The following is a 16,474-nucleotide window of genomic DNA, read 5'->3' on the forward strand; positions in this document are numbered from 1 at the left end:
GCTATTTTCAGTTCTGGACCTCAGATAAGGTTACCGACTGCCTGGAATACACAGCTGCTTTCCTGGATGAGTTGGCTTTATTTAGCATATCCATCACCGCATTGATTTGGAAATAGAAGATCCTAAGAACACAGTGATGATCTTTAAAGAAACTACGCTGAAAGGTTCAAAGGAGCACAAGACTAAAAAGTGGCAAGTGAAAATGAACACATTTATCAATCTTTTGTTTTAACCTGAGTATTTATCCACTTACTTGGACTTCACCCAATAAATTTACATTGAAATTCATACACAAAGGGTTTTTCCACATCTAATCTGTCCAAGAGGAATTATTTCTGACTTAAAATATAACACTACATGAATCTTCAAAATGCCAAACGTTGAAATTGATGTTTTCTAGATTCCCATTTAAAGGAATCAGATTTTAATCTTAAAGCTCAACAAGCCCTAAATCCAACTGCCGCTTGTTGTAGGATGTTATCCACTACAAGTGATAACATTTTGTGCAAATGAGCAGCTCAAATAGTCTGCTCCATTTCCCTTGCCTTTATGCCACAAATCATCTTCACAAAAAACAAATTCAGAATTATCTGATACAGGTATTTCCCATCTTTCCTAGGCTGACAGATTTTGTGTATTTGTTGGGCAGTATTTACCATGTTGTCATGTATGGTTATCCATTTTTCGCACCCACCCCCCCCCCAACTGTTCTTTCTTCTCCCATAACATCTTTAGCAGTAAGTAATTAATGAAAGAGACATGCCAATAGACAAGAGTAATATATTTCAGTTATAACAATAAGCTGGAGAGACTGGGGCTTTTTCACTGGAGCACAGGATGTTAAGGAAAAACTTTAAAAAGAGGCTTATAAAATCATGAGTGGCACAGATTAGGTGACTAGCCAAGGTTGTTTTTCCCCAGGGTGGGGCGAGTTCAAAACTGGGGCGCACAGCGGTGGGGGAGAAGAAGAGTGATATTTCTACAGTGAGAGGAGTAAGATTTAAAACCTGAGGAGCAACTTTTGCCACTGAGGGTGGTTTGTTTGTGGAACGAATTGCCAGAGGAAGTGGTGAATGCAAATATAGCTACAACAATTCAAAGATATTTGGATTGGTACATGAATAGGCAAGGTTTAGTGGGATATGGCCAAATGCAGGCAAGTGGGAATAATTTTAGAGATAATGGGAACTGCAGATGCTGGAGAATTCCAAGATAAGAAAATGTGAGGCTGGATGAACACAGCAGGCCAAGCAGCATCTCAGGAGCACAAAAGCTGACGTTTCGGGCCTAGACCCTTCATCAGAGAGGGGGATGGGGAGAGGGAACTGGAATAAATAGGGAGAGAGGGGGAGGCGGACCGAAAATAGAGAGTGAAGAAGATAAGTGGAGAGAGTATAGGTGGGGAGGTAGGGAGGGGATAGGTCAGTCCAGGGAAGACGGACAGGTCAAGGAGGTGGGATGAGGTTAGTAGGTAGATGGGGGTGCGGCTTGGGGTGGGAGGAAGGGATGGGTGAGAGGAAGAACCGGCTAGGGAGGCAGAGACAGGGTGGACTGGTTTTGGGATGCAGTGGGTGGGGGGGGGGGGGGGGGGGGGAAGAGCTGGGCTGGTTGTGTGGTGCAGTGGGGGGAGGGGACGAACTGGGCTGGTTTAGGGATGCAGTGGGGGAAGGGGAGATTTTAAAACTGGTGAAGTCCACATTGATACCATATGGCTGCAAGGTTCCCAGGCGGAATATGAGTTGCTGTTCCTGATTTTAGTTTGGCAAAGGTAATCAGCATGGAGGGCCGAAGGGTCTGTTGCCGTGCTGTATGATTCTATGACTCTCTACTTTGAGGTGTACTTAGTACATGAGAAAGGTATTTTAGTAATCATCTCAATTCAATACTAGATCATCATGGATAAGGATCACAATTCAAATTTGGAATACTCTTGCTTAAAAACAACTGGTGATGCTGTCTGTAGCAGAAAACAACCAATTGAATAAGTTTCCATAAAGAAACAATGCAGAGACAACAGGAGAATTAAGGACAAGTTTAAAAAATAAAATTAATGCTGTGACTACAACTTGAATGGCTCAAATCTAAAATCCAAACATGTCCAGGTAGCTAAGGTTCATTCCTGAGATCAAATTAGCTACTATTTAAATCACCTGCAACACTAACAATATAGAACATGAATTACAACTACGCAAACCTGCTGTGGCCATCCAGTGGGAGTTATATAATGATGTTGTTTATTCAATGTAGGGCCATTCACAGCAGCGACAGCTGTACTGTCATAGAAGTAACTACGTTTTCAAACCAAGTCTTTGGCAGTTGTCAAATTCCTGCATAAAATCTAGTTTAGTTAAAAAAAATTACAACCTTATTGTACTAAAAATTACGGTTATTTTTAGTTCCTTAGCATCTTCTCTCTGTTGTAATTGTAAGGTGGTCAGCCACGTGGACCCCGTAATGAGCTCCCTGATTGTGGCTGTTAATCTGGATGGGATACTGACCTCTGTGGCGATGACAGCAAAGCACATTCCTGGAAGAATTTGTTCGCAACAGTCTTTGAGTTGGGACAAGCATTTCTTTTCTGATGAAGGGTCTAAGCCCAAAACGTCAGTTTTTGTGCTCCTAAGATGCTGCTTGGCCTACTGTGTTCATCCAGCTCCACACTTTGTTATCTGGCATCATGCCAGATTTGGGAAGCTTGACTCATTCAATCCTGCCAAAATGTATGCCCAGTATGTGGGAAGAATGGGAGGTGATGGGCTAGCAGCATTATCGCTGGATTAATCCAGAGATCCAGGCAATTTTCTGGGAATCCCGGAGTTCGAATTCTGCCATGGCAGATGGTGGAATTTGAATTCAATCAATATCTGGAATTAAGAGGCAATTGATGACCACGAACCCACTGTCAATTGTCAGGAAAAACTCATCTAGTTCACCAAATCCCTTTCGGATAAGAAACTGCCACCCTTATATAGTCTGACCCACATGTGACTTGGGACTCTCAGCAATGTAGTTAACTCTGAACTGCCCCCCGGGAAACTAGGGATGGGCATAAAATAATAACCTAGCCAGTGGCACCCACATCCCGTGAATGACTTAAAAAAAAATGCCTTATTTTTTCCAGGCAAATGACATTGGGGCAGATGAAAAGCAATGAATAATTCTCCTGCCAGCTTGTGAACCCACAGCTTTTTCCGTAATTCATAGCCTACCTTTTCCTGGGGCACCAGATACTAAAACCTTTTAAGAGTTAACAAATTTAGTTAAGGAATATTACAACCCCAAGCTGCCTCTAGTTCTTGAGTCACTATTGGTTTTTCTCAGCAATTTGAGAACCAGGGCAATCCATAATCGGCATTTTTGACTAAGTTAAGATAACTGGCAAAGGCATGTAATTTTGGTTTAACCCTTAATGAGATGCTGAGAAACCAGCTGGAAAACAGGATTAATGACGTAGCCATGTAAAAGTGCCTAACAGGAGTTCAAACAGGGGTTAAAACTGGCTTTATCATTGGAGAATGCAGCAAGTGGAACATGAGTTACAGGGTATTCCGACAGAAGCGGACATCCTCATCAGGCTTGGGGAACACCACTTGAGAGAAGGCAATTGCATAGCCTCATTCGGGACATACTGTGAACGAAGGGATTCTAGGTCAGCCTACAGCAAAACCTCAAAATAAAGCCAAGCCTCAGCCGAACAGTGCAAAATTTTCTTCAGGATCCAAGTCAGCAAATCATTTCAGTTGCTGTTGGTATGTGGACTTGAGACGGATAAAGAATTGCACGAGACATAAATTGAGTAACAGGGCCAATAGGCTGGTATCCAGAGAGTATACACCATGGAAAGTACACCTACATCTGGTTTGGAACAGTTAAATCCTAATCAGAACCAATGAAATAAACATCTAGTTAAACAGACACCCGGTTCTAATGGAGGTCAATACTGGCATAGCCATTTCAGTTATCACTGAACCAGTTTTTAAACTAAATGTGTCCTGGACTCCAACATTAAGCTGGTGCAAGGCCTTGGGTAGACTAAGAGCCTACGCTGGGTAGCCTTCACAGATTAAAACATACAACTTTGGTTCCGACCTCTAATGAGAAGCGACTGGTTCAGTTAATGCTGATTATATAAAAGGCTTGGGTCCAAGCTTGATGGGACGATATTAGGTCATAAAGATTTGCCTAGATTATTTCAACATTTTTTGGTTAGAAAATGGCTGCATGAATGAAATCCTAATTAAATATCCAGAGGTTTTTCAGGAAGATCGAGGAACTATCAAAGCAGCCAAGACCACCTTGCATGTCAACCAGGAAGAAATGCCATAATTCTGCCAGGGCTACTCTGTGTCATTTGCCTTACAGACCAAAGTTGAAGCAGAAATCAGAAAGCTAGAAAATGAAGGGCTCATCAAATTAATTCAGTCTGTGGAACGGGCAGCAACAGTTGTACAGATTGTGAAGTGTGACAGTCAGTTGGCTTTCGTGGGGATTTTAAGTGATAAACCAACATTTTCATAGCTGGATAAATACTGAATCTCTCAAGGGATTTACACACAAAGCTGACTGGGGGACTGTCCTTCACAAAGCTAGGCACAAGCAATGTCTTCTTGCAATTGTGGAGATGTATACTACAACTAATACCCAAAAGGATTTGTATCCATATACTGCCGTTTGGGGCATTGTCAGCCTGGGCTAATTTTTCAGCAAGCATTGGAGAACATTTTACAAAGCCTACCCCAGGTCACCATTTCAACAGATGATGTGCTAATAACAGGGAAGACCAATAAGGAGCACTTAGAGAACATGGACATAATCTTTAGGCATTTCTCCTAGGCTGGCGGACACCTTAGATGGGAAAAGCAGGTTCCAGGCATGCCAAATGACCTACTCGGCCTACAGAGTTGATAAGACCAGGTTACACACATTGGAAGATAAAGTGACGGTGATCAAAGGTGACCCGGCTCCCACGCCTGTACCAGAGCTTAGGTGAGGCTGGTGAATTATTGTGGAAAGTTCATACAGGACCTGTCCTCCACCTCCATCCAAAGGTAGCACCTTTGGATCAACTCTTAACAAGGGGTCAGCCTTGAAAAATGGCACACTATGACCCCAAGTGAGATCTGGTAATTACATGCGATGCATCTCCATCTGACATTGCGGTAGTATTAGTTCATAGGTGGCCCAGTGGAGAGGAATGCCCAATAACGTTTCCATCCACGACTTCGCTAATGGAGGGTGTAAATATGCCAACATAGTGAAGGACGGTTTGTCAGTCATATTTGGAGCCAGGATGTTCCACCAACACTTTTATTGACATAAATTTGTAAAAACAACACACAAACTCATGCTACATCTATTTAAACAGGTCAAGGCAGTGCCTCCCATAGCTTCAGGCTAAATTCAGCGGTAGATACTAAATGTGCATAATTACAAGTTGGACTGCCATATGGGAGGCCAAGTAACAAATGCAGATGCATCGAGGTGCCTCCTGTTGACAGATATACCGCTAGTTGTAATGTTACTGGAAGTACTTATTATGGTTTTAAATTTTTTGGGTTACGCTTCCAGTTACAGCAGACAATATCAGACTTTGGATGCAGAAAGATCCAGTCCTGGCAAAACTGAAACAGCAAGTAGTGATGGGAGAAGCCAAAGGGCTGTCACAACCAAAACTGAAACCTTTTTGGACCCAGAGACACCAGTTCACAGTATATTATTATGGGGAGCATTAGGGATTGCACCGAGCAAAGTTTGCTGCCAGCCACTGGCTGAACTGTACCAGGGTCACCCAGGGGTTTCCAAAACGAAGATATTGGCAACAAGTTATGTCTGGTGGGCAAGACTGGATGCAGACATAACTGCATTGGTGGGCACAAAGTGCCAACACAGTCAAAAATTACTGCCAGCACATTCCCCACATTCATGAGAACAGTCAGGTAATCCCCAGACTCAGTTACTCATCAACTATATGAGTCCTCTCATGAGCACAGATGTTCTTAGTCATTGTGGACACCGATTCAAAGCAGCGTGGCATACATAGAGTTTATTCATCAAGCACAGCAATGATGATTGAAAAACAGCACGCATCTTCTGTGATACACTGACTCCTAGGAGTGTTGGTCACAGATAAGGGGCCATTGTTTGCCAGTAAGGAGGTTGACTATTTCCTAAAGTCTAATGGAATTTGATATAAAATCAGCTCCACACCATCCACCATCCAGCAGTCTGGCAGAATGCGCAGTCCAAACTTTGAAGGCAAGCTTAAAGAAACCGCCTATAGCTTCACTAGATATCAAACTGTCCTAGTTCCTATTTGAACATAGGACTATTGCTTATACAACGACAGGACAGTTCCAGCACAGTTGTGGAGAAGACCGCCAACCAGATTAAACAGGATCTTCCCAGACCTAGGGTGCAGGAGGAAGGTGGGGGGGGGGGGGGAAATCAGAAATGCAAATGCCAGACGCAAGTCTCTGCTAAGCGACAAAGATAGTTTACTTCAGGGAACGAAGTTTGGTGTGGGAATCACGGAAATGGCCCTGTATCAGTAACAGGCATGGTCGGTGTGAGATTAGGTCCAGTGATATGTCAAGTTCAGGTAGGTGTAATGGCCCTGAACAAGCATGTGGACCATATCAAAGCTGCAAATGGGGCAGGACCAAAACACACCCGGCTCCTTGGAAAAGTTGGAAAGGTTGTAGGAACCCCTTGGGTTCTCCCTATCAAACGTTGAAGACACCTCAGAATCTAAGATGGACACATTGTCTTACCGCCTGAAGAGAAGAATGAATTACTTCCAAGATGCTCCAGGCACGAGAGGTAAGCTACTATTTGTTACACGCTGCCCATATCAGAGACAGTGTTGGAGGAACCGGACCTAGTGCTAGAACAGCCCAGGAGGAGTTAAAAGATAAAGAACAGGCCTATGTCCTCTGACTTAGAGGGGCAGCAACTATAACAACATCAGCCAGATGAACTTCTGAATGAGTTCCTTGATTGGAGCTATTAATCTGGTGCAGATCAGGGAGTCCTGCTGACAGATAAGAACAGGATTGTCAGACATCCCAACACTCAGAGATAGCTGAGGAAGCTGGATCACTGTCAAGGACTTTCCACATGTAAATAAAAGGTGGCTTGGTAACAGGATACCAGCCTCTGTGGAGGTGTTTCAGTCTCCTCCACAAAATTACTTCTCTCTTTCTCTTCTCTAGGAGCCAGAGACACGCACAAGAATTCCTAGAAGCATGGCATTCCAACCAGAACTCCATCAACAAACACATTGATTTGGAGCCAATCTACCATCCTCTGAGAAAAAGAGCAGGAAATGATGTCATCAACATAGGAAATGACATCACCAACCCAAGGAAACCTAAACAGATAAATAGAAAGCAGGACATAACACCAGCGCTTCATCAGAGGCTCACTGTTGATGTTACCTAGAATGGTCATGAAACGTCTGAAAACTAACCTTCCAGCTCAGCAAGCAAACTCACATCCAGAAACTCAACCTGAGCTACAAATCTTCTCAATACTCACCACTGCCTGGATGAGTGCAGCTACAACAGCATTCAAAAAGCTTGACACTATCCAGGATAAAGCAGGCCACTTGACTGGCACTACGTTCACATGCATTCACTCCCTCCACCACTGATGCGCAGTAGCAGCAGTGTATACTATCTGCAAGATACACTGCAGAAATTCACCAAAGATCCTCCGACAGCATGTTCCAAACCCACGACCATTTCCATCTAGAAGGACTAGGGCAGCATATACACGGGAACACCGCCAGCTTCAAGTTCCCGTCTAAGCCACTCACCACCTTGACATGGAAATATACTACACCTCCTTCACTGTCTCTGGGCCAAATCCAGGCATTCCCTCCCCAATGGCATTATAGGCCAACCCACAGCAGATGGACTGCACCAATTCAAGGCGGCAGCCCTTCCACTTCTTCTCAAAAGTAACCATGAACAGGCAATAAATGCTGGCCCACATCCCACAAATGAAGAAAAAAACGTAAAGGAGAAGCCATAGATGTGGTGCATTAAAAAAAACTAGCTCTTAAGCACAGGAGATAATATCAGCTAACCAATTCCTTATCATGCTAACACAAAGCAGAAATCAGGGATAAATTAATATTTTTCAGACTTTTTCAAGCTGGAACTAGTGGGGGAAGTTACACAGGCATCAGTGCTGCAGCTCAACTATTTACAATCAATGATTTGTATGCTGGGACTGAATGCATGGCAACTAAATTTGCCTATGATCGCAATTAGATAAGAAACAAAGTTGTCAAGAGGAGGTAGAGTCAGCAAAGGAATTTGAGAGTGGACAAAAACCTGATTTAAAAAAAAGGAGTGTAACATCACAAAACGTGAACTTTGTCATTCCCCTGGTCTGGCCGACACGACTCCAGAACCAAAACATTGAGATTGTTCCTTAACTGCCCTGTGAAATGCCTAGCAACGTACTCAGTTGAAAGGCAATGAGGGATGGATAGCACCAGTGGCAGCCACATTCCTAACCACATCCCTTGCAAGAATGAATAAAAAAAGCTGAATTAAGACCAGCAAACAATCAGTATATTATTTAAAGTGAAAGAGAGTGTGCAGAGCTCACAAAATAAAGCAGTATCAGGATGACCTGGTACACAAGCCAAAAAAAACGTTCGTTTACAGGTTCAGCAGGTGATTAAGAAGGGAAATGCAATTTAACTTTGCAGAATTTTGGTGAGACCCCATCTGGAGTACTGCATACAATTTTGCTCTCCTCATTTGACAAAAGATATAACTGTGAGAAGCAATTCACAAAAGGTTCAATCAACATATTGCTGGAATGAAAAACTTAATATTAGAATACCTAGAGTGGAAACAGGCCTTTCGGCCCAACAAGTCCACACCAAACCCCAGAGCATCCCACCTAGACCCATCCCCCTATAACTCACCTAATCTACGCCTCCCTGAACAATACAAGCAATTTAGCATGTATAATCCACCTACCCTGCACATCTTTGGACTGTGGGAGGAAACCGGAACACCCAGAGGAAACCGTCGCAGATACGGGGAGAACGTGCAAACTCCACACAGACAATTGCCCGAGGCTGGAAGTGAACCCAGGTCCCTGGTGCTGCGAGACAGCAATGCTAACCACCGTGCAACTATGCTGCCCCATATCTGAAGAAAGGTTGATCTTTAGCAATTGGAGTTTAGCGAAATCAGAGGTGATCTTATTGAATGATACAAGATCCGCAGGTGACTCGACTGTGTAGATTATTAGAGGATTTTTCCCCTTGCAGAAAAGATTAGAACTGAGGCATGGTTTAAGAATAAAAGGTCTCATTTTTAAGTCAGAGACAAGGAGAATGGAGAAAGTTCGGGGGAACGCTGTAGAAATCTCTTCCCAAAAAAGCAGCAGAATCTAAGCTGTTGAATTCATTTAAGACTGAGTTCAATAGACTTTTGAAAGACAAGGGAGTCAAGAATTATGAAATTGGGATCACAACCAGCTCAGTCATGATCTAAATGAATAGCAAATGCTCAAAGGCCCAAGGGTCTGCAAGTTCTACATCAGTCCTTTTTCCTTCATTTAACTATGAGGGGAAAGCTGGTAACCACAGGTCTGCCCCATTTCCATGCCTCCACTCCACCAAAATGCTTTGCCTTTCTTTATCAACAGAATCATTCAGTCCTTCAAAAGGGTGTCCTTTGTTTCACAGGAAAAGTCCACAACGAAAATTAATATTAAACTGCTTTTGAGATATAGAATTTTTGCTTCCAGTATTTTCTTTATTCCTTTCATTTATTTCATGTTCTGTTCAGTTAGGGAAAAATATTGATTAGCATCCTTCCACCTGCAAGAGGTAATGAGAATTCAGCCTCAATTTAGGCAAGACCATCAGCTGCACTTCTTTTGAATAGTGAACAAGACAAATTTAGAAAGTCTATCACAAGTGCCACTTATAAAGTCATCTCTTGCCAGTGGTGTGGAACAATCTCTGTAAATGCCTTGCTTGCAAGCCTGGCACATGTTTTGGAGCTTCTGAAACCGTATTATGACCACAAATTCCTCCCGACACTAGCAAAACAAACAGTAATCATTCTGAAGTACTTACTACTATCACATGTGTAACAGCTGCTAAGGTACCATCTCCTGCCATTAGTGTTCGAAGAAGTACTCCATTTGTGCAAAATGTTAGCAATGTCTTTGGGGAAACCCTAAAACAAACAAAACAATTTTGATTTAGAAAACTTAACTGCCAGAAGCACTTTTATGCTTAGCAGCTTCTTTCATTATACCTGCTCTCCAGTCGAATCTGATAACCAATAGTCTGCCCAATCTTCTCACCCCGCTCTGCAGCAACCCTTTCTGCCACAGCAATAGCTGCAAGTCGCCTGGGCTGGGTACAGAATATACGACAGGGTATTCCATTCTTGTAGCAGTCATCGAGAAGGAACTGGGGTATCTGAAAAATAATGCAATGGCAAGTGAGCACAGTCATATAATTAAGTAAAGACTCAAAATAATAGCACTACCACAAAAGTATTTGAGGATTTTTTTTAAAAATCATGTTCTTGACTTTGTATTCTGTGATCATGAGTTACACTGCTGTATGTTTTCCAGGAAGTTAAAAATATCAAACCAACATTAAAACAAATATGTTAACAAATACCAATTGCTAAAGCTTTTGTTTAAAACAATGAAAACAATTGGTATTGAAATAACTAGAATTAAGAACAGCCTAGAACAGTAGTAAATGAATTATCAGCAAACTAAAATCTATATCTTGTACTGAAATCAAGAGTCAGATATTATATACCCTGCTGGATGTGTTTTCAGCAGGATAGCACATAAAATAGGCAGGGTCTTCAGCCCAAGCTGTTCACATCTACTGTGAAGCTCACCCTATAACAGAGGATGGCTGGGTACTTAAAGCAGCAGCCAACACATTATACATAAATAAATAACTAACTGTCACCTGAACTGGTTAAAAAACTCAACTGATCCCAATAATACCCTGCCCACACATATTATGGTTAGTGAGAACAGGCAGGCCTTTTTTTAAAAAAACTTAAAATACAAGTTTCAAAAGTACTAGGAAGTAAGGGCTACTTTCTTCAGAGGGTGCCATTTGGGCATCAGGAGCATCAGCCCAGAAAATAGCTTCCTGCCTTCTTCACAGTACAGACTTCGAATCCCACCCTCAAACCCCTTCCCAAGATGACAAGCTTCCGTAGCCTACGTCCCTTATTTACCTTGATCAATCTGACCTTCGTTCTGGGACAACTACCTACAAATTAAGGGGACACACCTGTGTAGTTTTTCCAGATCCTGTTTCTCCAACTATTAAAGTCACTCTGTTCTCTTTTATGATTTTCACTATTTCATCCCGCTTTTCAAAAACAGGCAGTGACTGCCGAAAGGCGTCTAACTCGGAATCTCCACGTTTTGGTGGAACTTGAGGAATGCCATTGTTGAGTCTACCACTGGTCTTATTCATCTCTCGGTTGTTTTCTGGAAGGGCAAAAAAACATGGAACCAACTGAAGCTCAGCTTGAAAATCAACATGAAAACCTAACAAACAGCACAAACAAGATATTACAAGGTATCCTACAAAGTGACAGAAGTTGTACAAAATAACCTAAACAATAATATGCACTTTTAAGTCATAAAACCAAAAATTGTTGCAATACTTTGCAGGTCTGGTAGAATTTGTACAAAAAGAGAAACAGTTAGCATTTTAGATCACTACTTCTTACTTGTGCACACGCTGCCAGATTTTGAGAGTAGTTCCAATATTTTCAATTTTTATTTCAGAATGTATGTAATTATGCTTCTGTATATATTATTTTTAATTCTTGGACCAGATTGATACCGAATGCATATAATGACAAGCCCTCCACACAAGCTTCTCCTCAACCTTTGGTAAGCTAGATACCCTTACAATTAGTACTTATTGCCAGGTGATTACAATAATAGTTGAACTGATACCATTATGAAAAGCTATCATAAATTTAATTCCAATTGACAAAATATATTGTCACTGCCTTTGAAAACTCATCCCACATTTTAAAAATACTTTGCCTAAATAGTGTGCATCCTAAGGCATCAAAATCTAAAGACAGCCTCAAGTGGATTGCCAGTAAATTTCTAAACCAAACAAAATGCTAAAATCTACATTTTTAAAAACAGAAATGTCTTAAGTTACAGCTATAGGTCATGTTGCTCGGAACAGGAATGTTTTTAAACAAGAATCCATGATTTTAAATAATCGCCACTGGAAATCTAAGTAACACTGATGCATTTTTAAACAACTTCAGAATGCAACCCTGAAACAACCCAATGTCCACCTGTTAGTTTCAGGCCCTGAAAAGGTGACCAACTTAATTTGAATATTTTCAAAATTTCAAAAATGGAGATATGCATGTCAAAAAGGCTTATTGCCTCCGTCCAAAATCATTAGTAATACATACCTGCTTCAACAGTTAATGCATTCCCACGTTCAGTTTTGGGCAAAAGGTCTGTGCGCTCTTTATTAGTCACAGGAAACCTCTGAATTAGATTGCGTATGGCATGCTTCATACTGTGAGTTAGTGTACAGGTCATGACAGCCTGAGCCATCTCAGAGCCATCTTTTTTCTTTATTGTAAGAAATCTGTGTGCCCCTTTTCTGAAAAGAAAAGATCATATTGTTGTGATACTTGCCAATTTGTCCTGCACTTCAATTCACTTAAGCACCATTCTGCTTTTCCTGAATTTCAGGCAGTGTCTTATGTACCATTTCAATAGATAATTTGATAAAAATATTCATTACAAAGACACCAATACACACTGTTGTATTTGGGTTCATGATCACAGTTATCTAACATAGGCAGGTGACAATATGCAAGTAATTTTCTGACAGTTTATTGAGTTTAAGGAACAATACGGAGCTGGGTTGTGACCCGGAACAACTTGGCATGAGCTGAACTCATGGGTTGTGTCCTGTGACGACAGTGAATTTAGCGTGGGCCAGAGCAATGGCGGGAGATCAAGAGTGGGCTAGCAACAGCAGGCCGTTGAGACAGCCAGGAGTGGATCTTTGGCAAGGGCTGGGAAGCCCTGAGCAGGACTGTGGTGGAGGCATGGCCAGGGCTTGGAAAGCCTGAAACGGGCCTGCAGCTGCAAAAAGGAAAGTTGGACTCTCTTAGAATAAGATAAGAGAAAAAAATGATAACCTAAGTTAATGTGAATGGAGCCATGTATGTACGGTGAAGGTACACACTTTTCACTGCCTTTTTATGTTGAATACATTTGAAAACAAATGATTCGATCAAATTCAATTCAATTCATCTGCTTGGTGAAGACCAATTAAGACTACTGCGTACCAGACAACGAAAACTGTCGCCCACCAGGCATAATTGATGAGAATCACCAGCCTCTGCCCAAAAAAAGACTCCTCTCCACCCTGGCATTTTTATTTATTCATTTCTGATGGATGTGAGCGCTGTAGTCTGGCCAGCATTTATTGCCTGCCGCAAATCAACCTTGAGAAGGTGGCAGTGAGTTGCCTTCTTGAACTGCTGCAGCCTACCTGCTGTGGGTTGACCTACAATGGCATTAGGGAGGGAATTCTAGGACTTTTGGTATGTGACAGTGAAGGAATGGTGCTCTATTTTCAGTTCAGAATGGCGAGTCTCTTGAAGGGAACTTGAAGGTGGTGGGTTCATATGTTTTTGTGCTGCCCTTTTCCTTCTACGTGGAAGTGGTTGTGGGCTTGGAAGGTGCTGTCTGAGAATCTTTGGTGAATTTCTGCAATGAAGCTTGTAGACAGTACACACTGCTGCTACTGAGTGTTAATGGTGGAGGGAGTAGATGCTCGTGGATGTCATGCCAATCAAGCAGGCTGCTTTGTTCTGTACAGCGTCAAGCTTCTTGCATGTTGTTGGGGCTGTACTCATTTAGGCAAGTGAGGAGTATTCTATCACACTCCTGACTTGTGCTGCATAGTTGGTGGACAGTCTTGGAAGAGTCAGGAATGAGTTACTCGCCCCAACATTCCTAGCTTCTGGCCTGCTCCGTAACTTCCCCTCCCCCATTTCTGAAGAAGGGTCCCGACCCAAACGTCAAGCTTTCCTGTTCCTCTGATGCTGTGTTCATCCAGCTTCACACCGTGTTATTTCAGAATTTCCAGCGTCGGCAGTTCCTACTATCTCTGCTCTGTTTATTTAGTGAGTCTAGTTGAGTTTCTGTTGTGATTGGTGTATCATATTTCTAGGAACATGTAACTTAGGCTGTGTCAATCAACTGTCTGAACCTCTTTGGCATTTGGCCGTAGGACAGCCCCTCAGAATGTTGGATGATCATTGTTCCCTTGTCCACTTTCACTTAAGGTTTATTTTACCATTTTAAGAATAAACACATTTTATTTTTGGAATCAACATACTGGTAATTAGGTGTGTCTGGCACCAGACATATGGTTGATACTAGCTGAATGGGCAGTGCAACCATTATAGACAGTAAGAACTGCTGATGCTGGAATCTGAGATAACACAGCGTGGAGCTGGAGGAACACAGCAGGCCAGGAAGCAGAGAAGTACTAAAGCTAACGTTTCGGGTTGGGACCCTTCTTCAGATATGGGGGAAGGAAAGGGGGGTCTGAAATAAATAGAGAGGGGGGTAGTGATAGCAGGTAGGTCGGAGAAAAGACAGACAGGTCAAGGAGGTGATGAAGCTAGTACAGGTGTGTGTCCATAGATAGTGGTGGGGATTGGTCAGTGAGGCGGGAGGAGCAAATAGGTGGGAGAGAAGACGGACAGATCAATGTGGTGGGGATGAGAGGGGTGGCTGGTCTTGGGATAAGGTCAGAGGTGGAGAGATTTTGAAATTACTAAAATCCACATTGAAACCATTGGGTTGTAGGCTTCCAAGGCAAAACATGAGGTGCTGTTCCTCCAGTTTCTGGATGGCATCATTGTGACTCTGGAGGCGACCCAGGACAGACATGTCATCCAGGGAGTGGGAGGGGGAGTCGAAGTGGTTCACCACTGGGAGGTGTTATTGCTTGTCACGAACAGAACGTAGGTGGTCTGCAAAGCAGCGTCCAAGTCTCCACTTGGTCTCACCGATGTAGAAGAGGCCACATTGGGAACAGTGGACACGAGACCATATTAGCAGATATGCAGGTGAACATCTGTTTGATGTGGAAGGTTGTTTTGGGGCCTGAAATGGAGGTAAAGGGGGAAGGTATAGGGCCAGGTATAGCACCTCCTGCGGTTGCAGGGAAAGGTGCTGGTGTGATGCAGCTGTTGGGGAGTGTGGAGTGGACAAGGGACTCACGGAGAGCGCAGTCCCTCGGGAAGGCAGATAAGGGTGGGGAGGGAAATATATCCTTCGTAGTGGGGTCAGATTGCAGGTGGAGGAAATGGCCAAGAATGATCCATTGAACCCGGAGGTTAATAGGGTGAAATGTGAGGACAAGGCAACTAAGTCTTTGTTTTTATTGCAGGGAGGGGGTGTGAGGGCTGAGGTGCAGGCAGCACAAGTGATGCCATCAAGGGCGTTTTCGACCACTGAGGCAGGAAAGTTGCAGTCCTTGAAATGAGAGGACATCTGGGATGCTCGGGAGTAGAACGTCTCATCTTGAGAGCAAATGCAGCGGAGGCAGAGGAACTATGAGTAGGGGATCGCATTCTTGCAGGAAGGTGGGTAAGAGGTGGTGTAGTCGAGGCAGTTGTGGGAGTCAGTGGGCTTGAAATAGATATCAGTTTCAAGGTGGTCACCAAAGATGGAGACAGAGGGGTCTGGGAAGGGGAGAGAGAGGTATCAGAGATGGTCCAGGTGAAAGCTATTAATAAAGCGGATGAACTGTTCAAGCTCCTTGTTGGAGCATAAAGCAGTGCCAATACAGTCATCGATGTAGTGGAGGAAGAGATTAGGGATAAACGCTAGTGCAGCTGTTGAAGAGGGACAGTTCCACGTATCCTAGAAAGAGGCAAGCATAGCTTGGACCCATGTGGGTACCCATGGCCAGCCCCTTAGTCTGTAGAGAGTGGGAGGAGTTGAAGGAAAAGTTGTTAAGTGTAAGGACGAGTTCAGTTAAGTGGATAAAGGGTGTCGATAGAGGGGAACTAGTTGGCCCTGTGGGAAAGGTAGAAGCAGAGGGCTTTTAGGCCATCTGCATGGAGAATGCAAATGTACAGGGATTGGATGTCCTTTGTGAAGATGAGGCATTGGAGGCCAAGGAATCCGAAGTTTTGGAGGAGTTGGACAGCATGGGTGGTGGCCCAGACGCAGGTGAGCAATTCATGGACCGGTGTGGGGCGGGGGAAAAAAAAGAGTCGAGATAAGTGGTGACAAGTTCAGTGGGGCAGGAGCAGGCAGAGACAAGTGTGTTGGCCAGGGCAGTCAGGTTTATGGATTTTGGGAAGGAGATAGCAACGCTGCTGCCTGGCCTACTGTGTTCCTCCAGCTCCATCCACACTGTGTTATCTTAGTG

General features: G+C 43.2%; 1 protein-coding gene across 3 annotated transcripts in view; it reads right to left on the minus strand.

Moving 5' to 3' along the window:
• The window catches only part of ythdc2 (YTH domain containing 2), a 183,070-nt gene that overhangs the window by 147,008 nt on the left and 19,588 nt on the right, over window positions 1-16,474 (minus strand). For all 3 annotated transcript variants that reach the window (XM_048527079.2, XM_048527075.2, XM_059644689.1), the window contains exons 4-7: window positions 12,471-12,667; window positions 11,309-11,511; window positions 10,296-10,462; window positions 10,112-10,214 (exon numbers count right to left, since the gene is read on the minus strand). In XM_048527079.2, coding sequence (XP_048383036.1) covers window positions 10,112-10,214; window positions 10,296-10,462; window positions 11,309-11,511; window positions 12,471-12,667 — 670 coding nt within the window. The remainder of the gene's footprint in view (window positions 1-10,111; window positions 10,215-10,295; window positions 10,463-11,308; window positions 11,512-12,470; window positions 12,668-16,474) is intronic.

Source organism: Stegostoma tigrinum, chromosome 3 (genome assembly GCF_030684315.1).
Source record: "Stegostoma tigrinum isolate sSteTig4 chromosome 3, sSteTig4.hap1, whole genome shotgun sequence".
NCBI lineage: Eukaryota > Metazoa > Chordata > Chondrichthyes > Orectolobiformes > Stegostomatidae > Stegostoma > Stegostoma tigrinum.